This window comes from Dipodomys merriami, unplaced genomic scaffold (genome assembly GCF_024711535.1).
Source record: "Dipodomys merriami isolate MVZ:Mamm:240054 unplaced genomic scaffold, mDipMer1.0.p SCAF_14, whole genome shotgun sequence".
Lineage (NCBI taxonomy): Eukaryota > Metazoa > Chordata > Mammalia > Rodentia > Heteromyidae > Dipodomys > Dipodomys merriami.
Window position 1 is genome coordinate 13,647,671 of NW_027202715.1, and position 19,523 is coordinate 13,667,193.

The 19,523-nt window shown below is 42.7% G+C and overlaps 2 protein-coding genes across 4 annotated transcripts in view; one reads left to right on the forward strand and one right to left on the reverse strand.

The window, feature by feature from the left end:
* Positions 1-14,708, reverse strand: part of Glud1 (glutamate dehydrogenase 1) — a 35,192-nt gene extending 20,484 nt beyond the window's left edge. The window contains exon 1 of the mRNA XM_070020773.1: positions 14,087-14,708. Coding sequence (XP_069876874.1) covers positions 14,087-14,534 — 448 coding nt within the window. The 5' untranslated portion in view covers positions 14,535-14,708. The remainder of the gene's footprint in view (positions 1-14,086) is intronic.
* A 147-nt stretch (positions 14,709-14,855) lies between these two features.
* Positions 14,856-19,523, forward strand: part of Shld2 (shieldin complex subunit 2) — a 62,843-nt gene continuing 58,175 nt past the window's right edge. For all 3 annotated transcript variants that reach the window (XM_070020774.1, XM_070020775.1, XM_070020777.1), the window contains exons 1-2: positions 14,856-14,935; positions 15,860-15,915. The gene's annotated coding sequence lies outside the window, so the exon portion shown is untranslated. The remainder of the gene's footprint in view (positions 14,936-15,859; positions 15,916-19,523) is intronic.

Sequence of the window (19,523 nt, forward strand, 5' to 3'; positions counted from 1 at the left end):
CAGGATCCATTTTATTATCCCTTTGCTTCTAAGAATACTTGAGCTAGCTTATGTGTAAGACCATAAAATAAAATGAAAAGCTACTATGTAGATACCCAGAAAGTACTTCAGCATGAACACTGACTTTGGTTTAAAGTATTCTGACAGTGATGGTAAAGACCCTGCTGAGGCAGGGCTTTAGAGATGACAAAGGCAGTCCCTTGTCCTTGAGGAAATTACAACCTAGCAGGACATAACAGTAACTGATTTCTCAAGACAAAATTTATCTTCAAATTAATGTTTTTAATGCTTTCCAGAAGGCAACTAAGATTTTTTTCTTTTGTTGCCTGGTTTGGGTGAGTTTGTAGAAGTGATTAAAAAAAAATGTTTTTTTTTTTTTTTTTTTTTTGCCAGTATCAGGATTTGAACTTGAGCTTTCTTGGGTCGCTTACTCATATGACTGAACTCTACCACTTTTGAGCCATGCCTCCAGTTATAGTTTTTTGCTGCTTATTTTGGTGATGGAGTTTTAGGATTTTGGGCCTCAATCTTCTGGCTCTTAGCCTCCTGAGTAGCTAGGATTACAGGCATGTACCCAGCTAGAATTCTGCTTTCTGATAATACATGAGCAGAGGCAAATAGCATAGTTACTAGGTTTGAGAGATTTAACCTCAATACCAGATGTATAGATGGGGGCTCTGGTTTCAACTGGGATATACAAGAAAATCCTTTTTGTTAATCCCTTACCCAACTGCCAGCTTCTCTCAACTGGGAGATGAGAGAAGAAAGGTCATCTCCCCTTTTCGGGGGATGAGCACTTCTAGTTTTGCCTGTACTTCTGTGCAGATTAGAGTTGGCCAGTGGATGACAACTCCAAATCTTAATGCTTCTGTACCTGAAAGCACCAGGTATTTGGTACAAGGAACATAGAGTGTGAGTTTGCCCTTTCCACTGGCTTTGGGAGTCTGGGTCAATTCCCCTTCTAAGTTTCACAGGGTTAGGCTGCCTTTCCTCTACGGTTTCTCAGCCCATGGCACCATGTGAACAACATTTATAGGAAGCTACCCTCTCTTGTAAGAACTCTGGGAACCACTGGCAGTTTGAGAAAACCTCTTTATTCTAGAAACTATCAATACAAATACTGATATGCTTCAAGAATGTTTTTCTATAGTACAACCATAAAGAGCAAATCCTTAGGGGCTGAAGGCATGCCTTCCAAGTGTGAAACCCTGAGTCCACCACCATATGGGGGGCGGGGTGTATGTGGAGGAGCAAATTCTGACATGTGGTATAAGCCTGTAACTCCAACTATTAGGAGGCTAAGGCAGGAAAATAGTTCAGTCAGGGTTGGCTGGGAGGCTTTGGGTTTGATCCCTAGCCTAGCACCGAGGGTAATAAACATTCTCTTGTGAATAAAAGCAAAACAACTAGTGTGAGAGGGTGGTACATTCTTGTAGTTTTAGCCATGTGGAAGGCTGAGTCTAATTATAGACATCACAAAAACTTCTCTCAACCAACTAACTGCCTTGTCCCCCAAATAAACCACAAAAAAGTTAGACACCAGTCCTTAGTCCTAGATTCTTAGGAGACTGGATAAGAGGCCAGCTCTGCCTAGACAGAAATCTTTGCAACTCCATCTCAATGGGAGAAACTGAGCTTAGTGGCATGCCCAAACAATGCAAAAATGGACTGTGTGGCTCAGCAGTAGAGTGCCTGCCTAGTATCACCCATCCCCTCAAAAAAAATTCTTCATATATAAGTGTAATCCAAATTTCTATTTATTTATTTATTTTTTTGGGTCGATCGTTGGGCTTGAACTCTGGGCCTGGGCGCTGTCCCTCAGCTCTTCAGCTCAAGGCGAGCGCTCCACAACTTGAGCTACAGCGCCACTTCCAGTTTTCTGGTGGTTTATTGGAGATAGGAGTCTCACAGTCTCTCCTGCCCGGGCTGGCTTTGAACCGCGATCCTCAGATCTCAGCTTCCTGAGTAGCTAGGATTACAGGCGTGAGCCACCAGCGAGCTCAGGCTCTATTTAATTTTAAGTCTTGGAACAATACTGGAAACTGTGTGTAACAAAAAACACATTGTCTTTACTGGATGGAACCTAAGTGTTCTTTGTAAAGGAAGAAAACTGCCCCCGGCTATACCCATTTGGAATTACCTGTTACACCACAGGCATTATTAGGCAGACTATGAATACAGAACTCTTACAGCACCATGGGCTGGGAAGGTGGCTCAGTGGTAGAGCGCTTGCCTTGCATGCCTGAGGCCCTGGGTTCGATTCCTTAGCACCACATAAGCAAAAAGAACAAAGCCGGAAGTGGCACTGTGGCTCAAGTGGTAGAGCGCTAGCCTTGAGCTAAAGAGCTGAGGGACAGCGCCCAGGCCCAGTGTTCAGGCCCCATGACCGGACCCAAAAAACAAAAACAACAACAACAAAAAAACTCATAGCACCAGAGTGGCTATCTGGAAAGCAGCAATAGCTTAGAGGAGTTAAGTCCTGGAGTAATATAGGTGGGGGCAGGTAAAGACAGAAACTGAAGCAAGGCACACAACAGAGTACACAAAGCTTTTACTTCTGGCAGTATACTAGTAGAGATGTAAGCTATTGACATGAAAAAATAAAAATCTCAAAGTACATTCACAAATAAAATATTATGTAGTAGTAGTTGAGACCAACTGCAGTAAACAGGATACACTCACATTCCAGGAAAGTTAGTTATTTTTATTCCTATGGGATCCCAAACCAAAGATAACCGCTAAAAATATACTGTTACTTGAATATTCTGCACTATATTCTAATGGAATAAAAGAATACAAAAAGGAAGATATTCTGTACAAAATTTATGCATTCAGTAGACATCAAGAAATGAGTACAAGGGGGGGGGCTGGGAAGGTGGCTCAGTGGTAGAGCGCTTGTCTTGCATGCATGAGGCCCTGGGTTCGATTCCTCAGCACCACATAAGCAAAAAGAAAAAAGCCGGAAGTGGCACTGTGGCTTAAGTGGTAGAGCGCTAGCCTTGAGCTGAAGAGCTGAGGGTCAGTGCCCAGGCCCAGGGTTCAGGCCCCACAACCAACCAAAAAAAAAAAAAAAAAAAAGAAAGAAAAAAGAAAAAAAAGGAAAGAAATGAGTAGAATAGGAGTGTGTGGACACAACAAAAGAATTTTTGAATGGTTATATATCTTAAGAATTCCTATTTTGCTTCCTAAGTTAAAAAAAAGAAGGCCTCAAATAGATAATATATACATACACATTTTTAAAATAATCCCTAAAACTTCATGTACTGAAAGGAATTGCTTAATTGCTCAATTCCTTGGGTATGGTTCATTTAGAAGATGGCCTGGCCCAGCCAGGCTGAATTTAAACCCCAGTATAGGAAACAAAACAACAACAACAACAAAGATGACTCTCACTTGCAATCTGAATATTGACACTTTTTCTATTTAAGCAAGTCCTCCTTTATCTGTGAGACAGACCAGTGTGGCACAGAAGCCAAAGGTGAGCAGGTCTACCAGGAATGGCCACTTCCCCCCTTGCAGCACTGGGTCTGGAATCCAGCCTCATACTTGCTAGGTTAACAGAGATTGAATGAGTGCAAATGGACAGAAAGTAGAAGAAATAATTTAATTTCAACAATGGAGAAAGGTAGATCAGTGAAGGATATTGGCCACAGATGGTTTTAATGAAAAGTAGGTAGTATTCCATGACTGACTGAGCCATGATGATTAATTGTAAAGCCAAATATCATTAGAAATGATGTCTAAAAGAAAGGACCATATTCTGACTAATGACAAAATAATCTATGCTCCTGCCCACCGGAGCAAACTAGAGAACCACCATAGCGATGTTTATATTCATCAACTGGGTAACAGTTGAATGAAGAGCAGAGGACAGAATGAAGTTCTTACTAAATAGAACTATGATAGACCTTCTTTTCCTTTTTTTTAAGTGTGTGTGCTGGTACTGGGGCTTTTGAACTCAGCCTTTTTTGGCTCAAGGCTGGAGCTCTACCACTTCAGCCATGCCTCCAGTTCCAGATCTTGCACTATTTTATTTTTTGACAGTCCAGGGCTTGAACTTGGGGCCTGGGCACTGTCCCTGAGCTACTTTTGCTTAAGGCTAGCACTCTGCCAAATGAGCCACAGTGCCACTTCTGGCCTTTTCTGTTTATGTGGTACTGAGGAATTGAACCCAGTGCTTCATGCACACTAAGGCAAGCACTCTACTACTAAGCCACATTCCCGGCCCCAAATTTTGCATTCTGAAGAGAAACTGACTACAGCTGTTCTACATTAAAAAGAAAAAAACAAACACACTAATGAAATATAGGCGGTATCTGTAAACTATACACAGAGCAAAGCAGTTCCCTGTCTCTTAATATGACAAGATACTGCTTAGTATGCTCAAAAATTATGATTGCTACACACTAAAGTTTTTCTAGGAGAAATAAAAATCAAAAGCATAAACTAACCTGAGTTACCATAGCAATCAAGAAAACAGACCCACTCAATATTTTGAATGATTCAGTGAAAACCACAAGTAACTAGTTTAAATTTTTCTTCCCTTTCATGGGTGACTCCAAACCAAACATTAAGCAAGAAACATGTAACCTATTACCAGGTTTATGTGATGAGTCAGTAACTTTCAAGTGTTAGAAAAAGTATATAAACTGAGATATTTTTAATAGGATATTATTTATTCCCCAGAAAATTATAAATTATCAATATTATTTTACAAATACAGAGGAATTGCAGACTAGGGATTTGGTTCAGAAATAGAGGCATTTGCCTAGCATGGGCAAATACCTGGTATCCAGACTGAAACAAACTTTTACCACAAATAGAGCCCCCAGAAGAACAAGAAGGGCATTAGAACTTTTCAAACATATTCAAGATGATATTTAACACTGCTACCACTGACCAACCAGAACCTGTTTTCTCAATTTTGGTTTATTTTCTTCACTTATAATAGCCTAACCTAACTGAAAGGACTAGAGCAGCAGTGAAGAGCTGCTGCCCATAAGTAATGACCATCTGGAAGCTTGGCACCAACTTAAAACATTCAGCTCTGGGAAGACCAATCCCACCGAGAAGCTAAGAAAAACCACACTTCTATTTGCTTAACTGGTACCAACTAACTGTTCCAAGAAGGCAGGGAAACATTGCATTTAAGCTTTAGAACCCAAGCTGGGCACCGGTGCCTAGCGCCAGTGGCTCACGCCTGTAATCCTAGCTACTCAGGCGGCTGAGATCTGAGGATGGCATTCAAAGCTAGCCAGTGCAGGAAAGTCGAAGAGATTCTTATCTCCAATTAACCACCAGAAAACAGGAAGTGGCACTGTGGCTCAACTGATAGAGCACTTGCCTTGAGCTAAAGAGCTAAGGGACAGCACCCAAGATTTCAAACCCATTATTTAACATTTTTGTCTTTTGTCTTATCCATTTTACAAATAATTTTATTTTGGGTGCAGATCCTGGGGCTTGAACTCAGGGCCTGGGAGCTGTCTCTGAGCTCTAGATCTCAAGACTAGTGTGCCACTTGAGTCACAACTCCACTTCTATCTTAAACCTTTTTTTTTTTTTTTTTGGGTCCACCATGGGGCTTGAACTTAGGGCCTGGGTGCTGTCCCTGAGCACTTTTTTGCTCAAGGCTAGTGCTCTACCAGTTTAAGCTACTTCTGTTTTTGTTTGTTTTCTGAGTGGTTAATTGGAGATAGCCTCATGGGGGACCTTCCCCCCCCCCCCCTCTGGCTGGCTTCAAACCACCAATCCTTAGATCTCAGCTTCCTGAGTAGCTAGGATTACAGGCGTGAGCCATCAGTGCTCAACTTATCTTAACCATTTTCTTTTCTTTTTTTTAAATTTTATTTTCTTATAAAAACGCTATACAGAGGGGTTAGAGTTACATGAGTAAGGTAATGAGTACATTCTTGTCCAGCACTGTTAACCCTTCCTTTGTTTTTCTCCCACTATCCCTTCCCTCCCCCACCTCTCCCACTTCCCCACCAAAGTTGTAAAGTTCATTTCCAACATAGTGATCTTAACCATTTTTAAGAGACAAAATTCAAGCTTCCTGGGAAGCAAATGTTTTATCTATAGTGAAAAACATCAATTTCTTTTCATTAAATGTGAAATTATAAGAAGATGAAAATTGTGTGACTCAGTGGAAGAGTGCTGCATTTTTCAGGTCTTATCTTTCCAAACCATTCTCCATGTATTCATATATGGATGCATCTCTAAAAGACACAGTAGTGTCAAATGCTTAAATCTTTACATTATTTCTGGATGGATGGAAGATTATACACTAAAAGGAGGTTCTGGCTAAATTTTTCTTTCTAAATTTCTTATTCTGACAATGACTAATAGTAAACTCTAAGTCATACATTCCCACTAATTTTGCCCTTTCAGCAAAGAAACCTCAAGAAGTTAAGCAATATTCTAGTTAAAAGAGAACAACAACTTATTGTGTTCAGTGTCATATTTATATTTTCAATTCTAAGTGATAGGTAAGATAGGTCTTCAGCGAGGAAGAGAATTGTTGGGAGAAGGGAACGAAAAGACGTGCAGGCACCATAGGCAAAGGGACTGTTTTTTCCCTTTTGCTCTCTCTCTCTCTCTTTTTTTTTCTTGATGCTGAGGGTTGAATCTAGGGCTTCCTGCATGTTAGGCAAGCCCTCTACCACTGAGCTGTTTCTCTAACTTGACCATTCTTTTTTAGTTTCAAGAGTAATTTCTGGGTCTTGGGATTCCAGATAGATACCACCATGTCTGGGACATTGTCTCACTCCGGGTAAGGCTCTTTGGGGTGCCTGCAAGGCGGGAGGGTGGGGGTAGAGGGGGTGTCTCCAGTGGATAACTGAAAACAGGGATGGTACTGAACACTTTAAATATTGTGTTTTCTTCACACATATTGTATCTATTATAAGCTTTTACTTTTCACTTAAAGGAAGCATCTTTCTCTGGTATACCTGAATGCCAGCACCACTCTTGTGCCTTGGAAGCCATTAATAAGTAAAATAAGGGTTATTTGAGCCCAAGTACTGTGATTACCAAGACCTCTACTAAATGACTTAATGGGGTAGGTAGAACATATAGTGGAATACACTAATCAAGATAAGAGGGAGCTATTATAACACTTTTCTGCTCTTGGTACCATCATTTTTCTACCAATATTTGAGACGGGGAACAGTCTAGATATCCTTGACTCTTTTCTCCTTCACCCCATATATCCAACTGGGGAACGTCACACTTTCTTCCAATTCTGACTCCCCAAGTTGAGGCAGATCTTACAGATCAGAGCAACCCTTTATTTTAGATACCGGTTCTAAGTATAGAGCACACAATTCTGTTCATCTTGGATACAAATCAGAGAATTGAGGAGAGCCTGCTCCTTGGTTCAAACCCTAGAACTGCCAAAAATATATAAATAAAAATCTTCTTAAATATAGAGCATAGTACTTGATAAGGGTAAGCAATTTAAAAACATAAAATGAATAGGCTATCAGAAATTTATGTGAACCAAGGAATGATTTTTAATTTTAAGGTTGCAGGTGAGAACATCTAATGAAAAACAATGATTTAAAATATGGACCCTAGTTCTTAGAGAAGGTTCTTATCTCATTCTGGATAAGATTACCCTTGGTTATTCATTTGTTCTTTCTCTCATGATAAGAGTGGTTAAGGAGTGGAGGGGGAGGGCACATGAACACTCATATAAGTCCTAAGGTCCAATATGTACAAAATGTCTTTTGAAGTTCTATAGTGGTATAGTTGTAATAGTGAAAAATGGTAAAAGGAGCCATATTATTGACTACCTTTATGTATATACATATTTTTGGTACTGGGGAATGAACTCAGGGCCTCATGCTTGCTAGGCAATAGTTCTACTGCTTGAACTACACCTCAAGCCCCATGGTTTTTCATTTGTGTCATCTTTCACATTTTTCTCTAACCTAGAAGTCATTCAGAATTAGGCTGTAGACATTCTCCAAGACTAATCAAGAGAAATGAGAGTGATTCATAACAAGGAGAAATTTTCTTAGTTTTGAATGGGGAGATGTGAAAGCTACTTCAAAATTATTCAGCTGAGTAATTAAGGAGGTTGGTGCTAGAATCAGGAGACCAGTGAACGAACTTTAATTTCATTATTTATGCAGCCATGTCACCTTTCCAAAGGAAACTTTACCCGTAAGTGTTGGCTACATTTGGAAGTTGGGGACAATGGTTTATTTAATAAAGCATAAAAAGCAATGATGCATGACAAGTTCTGAGCAAAATACCTGTCATACACGTGGATCTTTACTGTCAACTATTACTGTTAACCACTTTGCTTTGCCAGAGGGTAGAAGGCAAATGGCTCTGGGCTCTCCCACACAAGGTCAGTCTTTTAGTAACAGTAAGTCCAGCATTTAACTAATATATGAATCACATATGTGTTCTGAAAGGGGTTGGTTGAGTATAAGAATATATGGGCCATTTATGAATCTTTGTGCATTATTAAAGCACACAGATTTAATATCTCTTTTACTTGTACTGGAAAGACAGTTATTATGCAAAATAAAAGAGAAGCAGAGAGAAATGGAATTAGTGCCTTGGATATTTTTTTTCAACATTGGTTAGTATTTTAGTCTTTATCAACCGCAAACCAAATCTTTGATATCTCTAGTATTAGTGAACATAAAGATGTTCCCAAGCAACTTAAATTAACAACAGTAGTAAATCCAATTTCTTTTTCTTTTTGAGCAGTTAGAATTCAGGGCCTCACACTTGCTAAACTGGCATCCCATTGCATAAGACATGCCTTCAACCCTGTTTTTGCTGGTTATTTTCGAGATAGGCTCTTACAAAATATTCTGGCAGACCATGAGTCTCTTAAGTAGCTAGAATTACAGGTATGGGCCACTGGTAACTATCAGATAAATCCAAATTTTCCCTTATTCATAAGTCAGCAAACCCCAAACTTAATTTCTTATCCTTAAATATTACTACCAATTTTATTGGTGTTTAATAATGTACACTGGTGCTTAGTTTTCAACTGATGGTGTCCTAATTCTTGCACCGTATACCTTGAATAATGGGTGACAATCTTTGTTTTACCACATGTGGGGTTTTTACTGTCACAGCAAAGTTGCTAAATAGACTCGCATAAATCATAGGCAAAACAAGAACTATTTGAAGCATACCAGTCTACCAACATTTTTTTTTTTTTTGTCGGTCGTGGGGCTTGAACTCTGGGCCTGGGCGCTGTCCCTCAGCTCTTCAGCTCAAGGCGAGTGCTCTACCACTTGAGCTACAGCGCCACTTCCGGTTTTCTGGTGGTTTATTGGAGATAGGAGTCTCACGGTCTCTCCTGCCCGGGCTGGCTTTGAACCGCGATCCTCAGATCTCAGCCTCCTGAGTAGCTAGGATTACAGGCGTGAGCCACCAGCGCCCGGCTTCTACCAACATTTTTTTTCTGTATTCTCTAGTATATGTGGAAGGAAGAGACACATGGCTTCAATGAAGTAAACAGTTCTGCATTTAACTAAAAAGTATTATAAACAGCCTCTGGACTAAGAGCTAAAAGATACACAAATAACCTATCTTCAAATCTACCAGACAAGTTAAATTGTACATTTTATCATGTGGCAGCAAGATGCAGACGCAGCATACTTTCAAAATATTAGAAGGTATGTTCATTCAAATTCTCAAGTTGATGATGGTTCAGTAGGTAAAAAAAGTCAGAAGCATTTTTCCTCCTGGTAAAGACAGGATTGTCTCATTTTATTGTTTTTTGCTTTTTTGGGGGGTCCGGTCGTGGGGCCTGAACTCTGGGCCTGGGTGCTGTCCCTTACCTCTTCAGCTCAAGGCTAGCATTCTACCACTTGAGCCACAGCGCCACTTCCAGCTTTTATCTTTTTGCTTATGTGGTGCTGAGGAATCGAACCCAGGGCCTCTGGCATGCAAGGCATGCGCTCTACCACTGAGCCACCTTCCCAGCCCCAAGATGTCTCATTTTAAAAGGCACCAAGCTTTGTGCAGTCTTACCCAAGCTCACATGGACTCTCCAATCTGGCCTGGCCATCCTGTCACTGAGCAAAGAATATCTACTTACTACTGCTGCTTTTTTGCCATTATACTCAATGGGTTGGGGTGTGTGAGTGTGAAATGAGTTGAGTGTGTGTATTTATTTATCAATCTATTTATATCTACGTAAAAGATTTGGGGTCAGTGTTATCTGAGGGTTTAGTCCACAGCCCAACAACCATATGTAGACTTCTTTTCTGTGTGTGTGTGTAACTTGAGGCACATTGCCAATTCTCCATCCACCATATTTAAATGATGATAGCTTTAGAATATAGAATTGGTGATGGAGGAAAATAAAGACAATGAGGGACAGGCTTGAAGAGAAAGAAGATTAACTTGGACATCAATGAGTCATTGTTATCAACCTGTATCTTTCCCTCCACCTGCTAGAGCTCTACCACTTGAGCCAAAGTATTACCTCTGCTTTTTCAGTGGTTAATTGGAGTCTGGTGGGGTCTTTTCTTGCAGGGATGGCTTAGAACCACAATCCTCAGATCTCAGCCTTCTGAGTAACTATGATTACAGATGTGAGCCACTGGTGCCCTACCCAAATGAACTTTTAAGTAATAAATTTTCTATAGTCCTTTGCAGAACTATTGTAAATGATTTAAGAAAGAGTTTACTCTGACAACATTCCTATTGTACCTAATGTAGGAAAAAGCCCTATTGGGAGTGGTGAGGGAAGAAGGGGACCCCCACTAGTTGGCTGGATCAGCATAATCAACCCTTGGAAACCATTGGGGTAACAGATACTGCAAGATTACCCTCACATCAAATAGGACAATCCGTGTAATGTTTTCCAATGTTACCAGAATCTTTGAACAAGGCTCCTAAATCACTTATTCTTACAATATTCATCTATGCTGAAAACGTTTTTAAAGCTTCACTTAAACATCTTTACAGAGCCTATAACATATTTTTTTCTCTCTACAAATGCTCACATGTCCGACTGAGTTACATCTCTACCTATTCTGTACATCCTTAATGTCTGAAAATCCAATGGCCTCCACTAAATATGATATTCAGGGAAGAGATGCACAAAAACAATGTTTTGGTGTTATTAAAATAAATTACTCAGCCACTTCCAGGTGTCTAAACTACTTGTTTCCCTGAAGTAGGTAATTGGTGACTTTGCTCCAACCATGATGAGTATTTTATTTTAGGTTTACTAAGGATGCTGAGGAGGGAAGATTAGATGTAAGAAGCTGAGGGCTGGGAAGGAATGGAGAGAGCAGATGAGGTTTTCCATTAGTAAAGAGCATTGGGAAAAGATAGGTTAGTTGGGGAGTGAGTGGGAATGTGCTAAAATGGGTAAAAGGTAAACACTGAAGCTCAATGGAACTATCACCTAAATATTCTGTATTTCTAGTATCAAAGTAACATCAAGATTAACAATTTTCTTGCTTCTTTTTCAAGTTTGAGACTTAGTCTCCTATGTTGTTCAGGTTGGCCCCAAATTCCTGGACTGAAGTGATTATCCTGCCCCAGTCTCCTAAGTAAATAGTTGAGAATTCAGGTGTGAACAACACAGTAGTACCTTTTTTTTTTTTTTTTTTGCCAGTGCTGGTGCTTAAGCTTCTTTTGCTCAAGGCTAGCATTCTACCACTTGAGCCACACACAGCACCACTTCCAGCTTTTTCTGTGTATGTGGTAATGAGGACTCGAACCCAGGGCCTCATACATGCGAGGCTAGAACTCTACCACTAAGCCATAGTCCCAGCCCAATAGTATCTTGTATTACTTTAGTGGTGGTACTGGTGTTGAACTCAGGGCCTGACACTCTAATTATTTCAGCCAGGCCTACAGCCCAGTTCTCCCCACCGCTGGCCCCCGGGTTATTCTGGAAATGGATTCTTATACTTAACTGCCCTGCTGGCTTTGAACCATGATCTCAACCTCCTGAATCAATAAGATCACATGCTTGAGCCACCGGTGCCCAGCACAGCAGTCACCTTTTGAACAACCTTCTTATACATCAAAAAAGCTTTGTCCCACTAAAATAGTCCTGCTTAGAGAGTACATTTTTTTTGTACTAGAACAAGGATAACAAATGTATTGCACCCAAGATCCTGAATGTTCTCAAAGCAAGGCACAGAAATTTACAGTACAGTTCCTAAATTTTGCCAACCACCTATTTATTATCTTTCTAAAGGCTTTCACAGCTGTATAATCCTCAATCCAGTCTTTCAAATTCTTTAAGATACTAAGTAAATGTATTAATGTACAGTGACCAATTTTCTTTGACACTGTATCACTTTGTAATGTTTTCTACTTTAACTAGTTACAATTAGTTTCCCAGTCCAGGTAAAACATCTTTAGTACTATACTTCCTGTAAATGGGATAAACAAAATAGAAACTATCAGACATTCTAGCACAATCCAGTTCTATAGTAACAGTGCTCTGCTAAGGAAAGTTGATGCAATTTGTTGCTAGGTTTAATATTTTGGCATTAAAACTGCTGTGGCAACAAGAGGAAGAGGACTGACAAACTAGCAAACTTGAGGTGTTTTTAGTTAATTTGTGGGGACTTGGGCTCAGAACAAACACAGAGAACTTCAGAGACCAAAACAGATTCTGTAGCAAAACTAATATACTGATTTATATGTGGGTCTTTAAGGGACTGGAAAACTGCTGTCAAGATTGTGAAATACATTTGGTGTCCTTTGTAAAGAAAATCTGCAACGTTAGTATGGGCAGACATAGTCTCTTACTCCAATATCCTTGTTTGCTTTTCATGTGATTTTAAACTTTCATTCCAGTTTTGGAAAATAAGGGCACGGTAGAAGGGAAAGCAAGGGGGGGGGGGGAGATAATTTGGAGTTAGAATAGAAATTAGAGGTCAAGTGGTCCCACCAGTTTTTTGCAGAGGAAACTGAGCCAAAGGACAATTAAACTCCAAAGATAAAACCTCAAAGTGGGGTGGAGTCAATGTAAATTTAGTAAATCATTAAATCCTTACCAGCAACCTTTGTCTCTTTCCCTCCCACCCCCACCCCAAGCTGGGAACTATCTTCAAGTTTAAGTTTTTTTGGGTAGAAAAAGGATTTCTAAAAATTACCCCCATAAACCAGCTGATATTAGAAAGCACTAGAAAAGGTTGAGGCAGACAAAAGGCCTTGCCTAACCTCTTTAATGTTTATTATCCATCGCCAGCAAGACTTTCCTCGTTTTAAATGAAAAAAGAAGTGATCTTGTCTGTTGTAGGTTATTTTCAAGCATCTTTACAGACGTATATACCGCACAATTTGTTGGGGGACAATATGAAAAAGGCCCCAAGAAAGCAATCTTGACTATAAAAACTAAATCTACCAACTTCCAAAAGTTTAAACTACCAGACAGCTCAGTGACGACTAATTGGTAACTTTTTCTGACGCTCCAATCTGGTGCTAGCCAGGACCGGTACACACCCCCAGGGCTATTTCATTCCATTGGCTGGCAGGTTGTCCTGAAGTCTAGAATTAATGTCAGGCTGTCCGGTGTTTATTTGTTAGAGATGTTTCACTGCTCATTTTTAAAATTTTTTGATTAGTAGATTCCTTTGGTTGATACAACTGTCTAGATTTCAAACCTAGACCTCAAACCTAGAAGGCGAGTCCTTTTCTGTGTTCTTATATCATCTGTTACTGTTGGGGAGAGGGGAAAGCAATAAAAAATTTCAGTTTGCATTCGAGGTGAGTCATAAGAACCCCACAACAACCACCCAGGCAGCACCAGAAGGGCTGGTCACTGACTTTTGTAGGAAGGCAATTTCGACAAGGCCCACCCTGGGTGAGGGACAAGGTGGCCCCAAAAAGACTGGCACCGCTCTTCCTGAATGCAGCACCAGCAGATGCAGAGGCCCCGGGTGAGCGCTCCCGCGGTAAAGGAGGCGGGCCGACTACGTGGTGATTTTAGGGAGGGGAAGAAAAAAAAAAAAGATCGCTATCCTCCCAGCCTACCACACCCATGCTGGGCTGGGCTGGATTGATGTAAACAGCGGCTCGAGAAAGCTAGAGGCCTGCAGCCGAAGGGCCAGGGCGGGACCGAGCCGGGGACGCTCACCTCCCTTGCACGGAGTGCGGTGCTGGCTGTGCTGGGCCCGGTAGCCCTCGATGACCTCCCAGGAGCCGTCGTCGCGCCGGATGGGGAAGGAGACGCTCAGCACATGGTTGCAGGGCTTGATGATCCGCAGGATGCCGCGCACCCGGTTCCGCTTCTGCTCCTCGCTGTCCCGGGTGCGCAGGTCCTCCACCAGCTTGTCTTCCACGATGCTGGCGCCGCGGTCGAAGAAGCCCTCCACCATCTTGAAGAAGTTGGGGTCGTCCTCCCGGTCGGCAGCCGCCTCGCTGTAGTGGCGCCGGGCGGGCGGCGCGAGCCCGGCCGGCGGGGCGGCGGCGGTGGGCGGCCCTCGGGCCCAGCCCAGCAGCGCGGCCGGGTCGGCGGCGGCCGAGCCCAGCGCGGCGGGCCCGGCGCGGGACAGCAGCAGCGCTTCGCCCAGGCGGCGGTACATGGCGGCGGCGGACGGGAGGCGAGGAGGCGTGCGGGCCGCTAGGAGAGGGGCGCTCGGAGACCGGAGACCCAGGGAGGAAGGGCTGGGCGCGGGCTGCCCTTTTAAGCCGCAGCTTCCTGCCTGCCCAGCTGTCCCCTCCCCTTGGCGGCTCGTCGCCTAACGGGGGAGGACGGGCCTCGGGGGCCACGCGCCGCCCAGGGCGCCGGGCCTCCGCCTCCGCCGCGGCCTCGCCCGGCCTCCCAGGCGGCGGCGCGTGCCGGCGGGGAGACGGGAGCGCGCAGGCGCGGGCGCGCTTGGCGCGCATGCTCGCTGGCGGGCGGGCGTAGAGGAGAGGCGGGGCGGGCTGGCGTGCTGGGATCTCGGGGTGGGGAGGACGCCCCCGCCTCCTGCGGAGCTCTCAGGTGTGTGCGGAGCGGAGGAGGAGCTGGTGGGGAAGGGGTGCGGGACGCTGGGATGGGGTGGGGCGGGAGCTGGGCCGGAATGAGGCCCTGGCTCTGGCCGCGGGCCCGGGTGCGTTGAGTCACGGAACTCCCCACCCCCGCTGCATTTCCGCCCCAGGGCTCAGGTCTCCTGCGGATCCCCGGGTGCAGGCCCGGCCTCCGGACTGTGGGCTTCCTTCCTCGGTCCGCTGGCGCGGGAGGTCAGACTCCTTGCGGGTGGGACAGTGGAGGAACCGGAGAGGAAAGGAACTGGGGCTGGGGAATCCCTCGCAGACTGGCCTTTTTGTCCCATTCAGTCTAGCCATGTGCATCTCTTCCTACGTTTTACTGGCTGTGATTGGCACTTTCAGAATTGTATTCTTGAAATAGACTAAAGTGAAACAAGGAAACTAGAAATGACTTAGAAATACGACTATGCGCTCTCCCTGGAAATTCCGGAGGATAGGTGTATCCATTCAACGATCCAGGATCTGAGTTGTAGACTCAGATTGTAAAGCAACTTGAGGGGAATTGCTAAACCTAACAGTCCTTGAGTAAGTTTAGAGGTGCTTACAAAAGTCATTAAGGCAAGTTACCAAATACCACATTCCTATCATTAGTGGTCACAGAGTACTTTGGTGGTTTTATAATGGCACCTTTTTGTACTTCCGGAAATAATTCATCTTTTAAATGACTTTACCCATCTATTAGAATACGAAAGAGAAGCTCTTAATTCTCATAGCAGTATTCTGCAAAGCATAAAGTGACAAGTTAGCTCTATTAAAATACATTCACCTCTCTCAATGTACTCTGAAACAAAAATTTATTTTTCCTTAACAACAAAGTTTGTATCTCACTTGATAAGTAAATGATAGCCATTAACTATTTTTGTTTTGTGTTTTTCAGCCAAAAAGATGCTCTGAACTGCATCAGAAATTTGTCTTGATGGTTAAAAGATTAAGGTATCAATTTTCCTTTTCATTTTATTTTACATTGCAAAAAAAAAAAAAAAAAGACACACAAACCTGAAGTTTAAAACTTCCTCAGTTGGGAGAACAAAAATTCCAAATCCTGAAATTTCATCACAATGTATAAGCTTATAGAATTTTTTTTCTTTTCAGGCTCAATTCTTTGATAAATTCTCCAGGGAAAGTGACTTTAGTTTTATCTCATTTATCTTGTTCTTGATAATATAACCTTCAGAAAAAATAAATGTTTAACTTTGCTGTTTCTTTGACTAGTTCCCCTCAATTCAAGGAAGTAGATAGAATTTAAGAGGCTTTGGAAATTATATTTATGGAGCATGTATGTATAGATGTCTTTTTTTTTTTTTTTTGGGTCCAGTCATGGGCCTGAACTCTGGGCCTGGACACTGTCCCTCAGCTCTTCAGCTCAAGGCTAGCGCTGTACCACTTGAGCCACAGCGCCACTTCCAGCTTTTTTCCTTATGTGGTGCTGGGGAATCAAACCCAGGGCCTCAGGCATGCAAGGCAAGCACTCTACCACTGACCCACCATGTCTTACAAAATGGCTCTATAAGAACCCCATAAGAGAAGCTGGGTGCTGGTGGCTCATGCCTGTAATCCTAGCTACTCAGGAGGCTGAGATCTGAGGATCACTGTTCAAAGCCAGCCCAGGCAGGAAAGTCTGTGAGACTATCTCCAATAAAAACCATTAGGAATCTGGAAGTGGCGCTCTGACTCAAGCAGTAGAGTGTTTGCCTTGAGCTGAAAAAGAGCTGAGGGATAGCACCCAAGCCCAGAGTTTAAGCCCCATGACAAACAAACAAAAAAAAGAACCTCTTAAGAGCCAGATCTGAGCATGAGCCTTGAGCTGAATTTTTCAGGGACAGTTCCCAGGCCTAGAGCTCAAGCCCCCCACGACTGACAAAAAAAAGAGAGATCTTTCATGCGATTGTTTCTAACATATTTATAAGATTATGTCTTTGTTGCCTTGTATGTTCCTCTCCCCATGGTATAACCCCTGCTTTCACTATATATGATGTTGGTATATGTGGAGGGGAAGGGAGAAAACAAAATTTTAAAACAGGGATACAGGAGGACCCATTGCAACAATGAGATGTACAAGTCATTATGTCGAAAAACGAACTTTAGAACTTTGGTGGTGGGGGGGGCGGGAGGATGCGAAGGGATTGGAAGGGGAAACAAAGGGGGAGGCTACAATGCTTGATAAGAAATGTACTCATTATCTTGTCCATGTAATTGTAACCCCTCTGTACAGTATTTTCACAATAAAAATATATTAAAAAAAAAAAAGAGCCAGATCTGAGCATCACAGGTTGAAGACAGTCCAGATAGAAAAGTCTGTGAGACTTTTATCTCCAGTTAACGATTAAGAAGCCACAATTGGAGCTGTGGCTCAAGTGGTAGAGAGGGGTGGTGCCTAGGCCCTGAGTTCAAGGCCTACTACTGCTACAAAGAAAATAAAAGAACACAGAAGATTTTTTTAAAAGTTTCTGTTATGTTTTACATACAAATTGCAGAAAGTTCAACTAGTATTTACAAGTTGTGTTTGTTTTGGTGCCAGTCCTGGGACTTGAACTCAGGGCCTGGTCACTGTCCTCCCTGAGCTTCTTTTGCCCAAGGTTAGCATTCTGCCACTTGAGCCCCAGCTTTACTTCCAGCTTTTTTGTTGTTGGTGGTGGTGGTCGTGGGGCTTGAGCTCTGGGCCTGGGGGCTGTTGCTCAGCTCTTCAACTCAAGGCTAGCACCCTACCACTTAAGCCACAGAGCCACTTCCGGTTTTCTCTTGGTTTACTGGAGATGAGTTTGATTCCTACCTGGACTGGCTTTGAATCGCAGTCCTCAGATCTCAGCCTCCTGAGTTGCTAGGATTATAGGCGTGAGTTATCTGCACCTGGCTTCTGGCTTTTTTTTTTTTTTTTTTTGTAGTTTAGTGAAGATAAGTGTCTCTCAGACTTTCCTGCCTAGGCTGGCAATGGACCCTGATTATCAGATCCTAGCCTTTTGAATAGCTAGGATTACAAGTGTGAGCCTTTGGTACCTAGCATTTTGTGTGTGTGTGTGTCGGGGGGGGGGGGGGGGGTTGTTGTTGTTTTGTTGGTCATGGGGCTTGAACTCTGGCCTGGTCGCTGTTCCTCAGGCCAAGTCAAGTGCTCTATCACTTAAGTCACACCGCCACTTCCGGTTTTCTGGTGGTTATTTGGAATAAGAGTCTCACGGACTTTTCCTTCCCTGGCTGGTTTTGAACTGTGATCCTCTCAGCCTCCTGAGTAGCTAGGATTACAGGCTTCAGCCACCAGCGCCCGGCTTGTTTTTGGTTTTTAATTCCGGCTTTTTGGTGGTTAAATGGAGTTGAGTCTCTCAGAATTGTCTGCTGAGGCTGGCTTTGAATTAGTATCTTCAGATTTCAGTCTCTGAAGTAGATAGATTATAGTGGTGAGCCACTGGTGCCCAGCTGTAAATAGGTTTTAAAATTTGAGTTGAATTATACAACTCTCCTTTTCCACTAGTACAGAATTGGAATTATTTTTCTTTCTTTTAAAAAAATTGTATTGTTAAGATGTTGTACGGAGGGGTTACAGTTACACCAGTAAGTAAGGCAATAATACATTACTTGTCCATCATTATTACCCCTTCCCTTTCTTGTTGTCCCATTATCCCTTCCCTCCCCCAGCTCCCACACTCCTATCCCCCCTCTCCTCCTTTCTTCTGGAAGTTGTAAAGTTCATTTCCAATATACTATCCAGTAGGTATCTTTGTTGCAATGGGTCATCCTGTGTCCTTGTTTAAGTGTTTTGTTATTTCCTTTCCTCTCCCCAGATTATATGTATATACAAGATGCAGGATATTGTAGTTATTTTTCTTTACCTTAAATAAATATTGTAATTTCTTACTTAGTAAATTTTTGATGTTCCCTTGTGGGTAAATAGGCAAAGATTCTAACACATATATCTGTGCCAGCTGTGGTGGTACAGGTGATTCAGGTGTTTCTTGGGTACAATGCCTAAAATTAGGATAATGCTCAGATACAGCAGGAGAACCACAAAAAATAGGCAGATAGCAAAAAATGATTTTTTTAGGAAAAGAAAAGCATGCCTCCAGGGATTAGCTGGGGAGTTTTGGTAAGTTTTGGGAGTTTTGCCTCTTTAGAAATTGTTGGGGTTTTAATCTAATAGTTTTGGAGAATAGGTGGTACAAAATCAGGAGTTTCCCTTTGAGGCCTTCCCCCAAAGGGCTTGGCCACTGGGCAGAGGCTGCTGGGTGTTGGACCCTAAACCTGAGTATGGGAAAGCACTATTTGATCTTCCTATTTGACCTTCTTTGTCTTTCCTACTTTAATGAGGTAGGAGGAGTGTTCTCCTTAAGTATGTTGTGTCATTCCTTTTCTTCATCCTTGGGAGAGCTGGGGCTTTTTTTTTAGGCGCTAATGATGTCTACTTAGTTTCCTATGCCAGTAATCCCAGCACTCCCAAGACTGAGGATTGTAAATTCAAGCCTGCCCTACATAGCAAGTTCCAGGCCATTCAGAGTTATATAGCAAATCTCCTCTCAAAAAAACAAGATGGGTGCTAGTGGTTCATGCCTGTA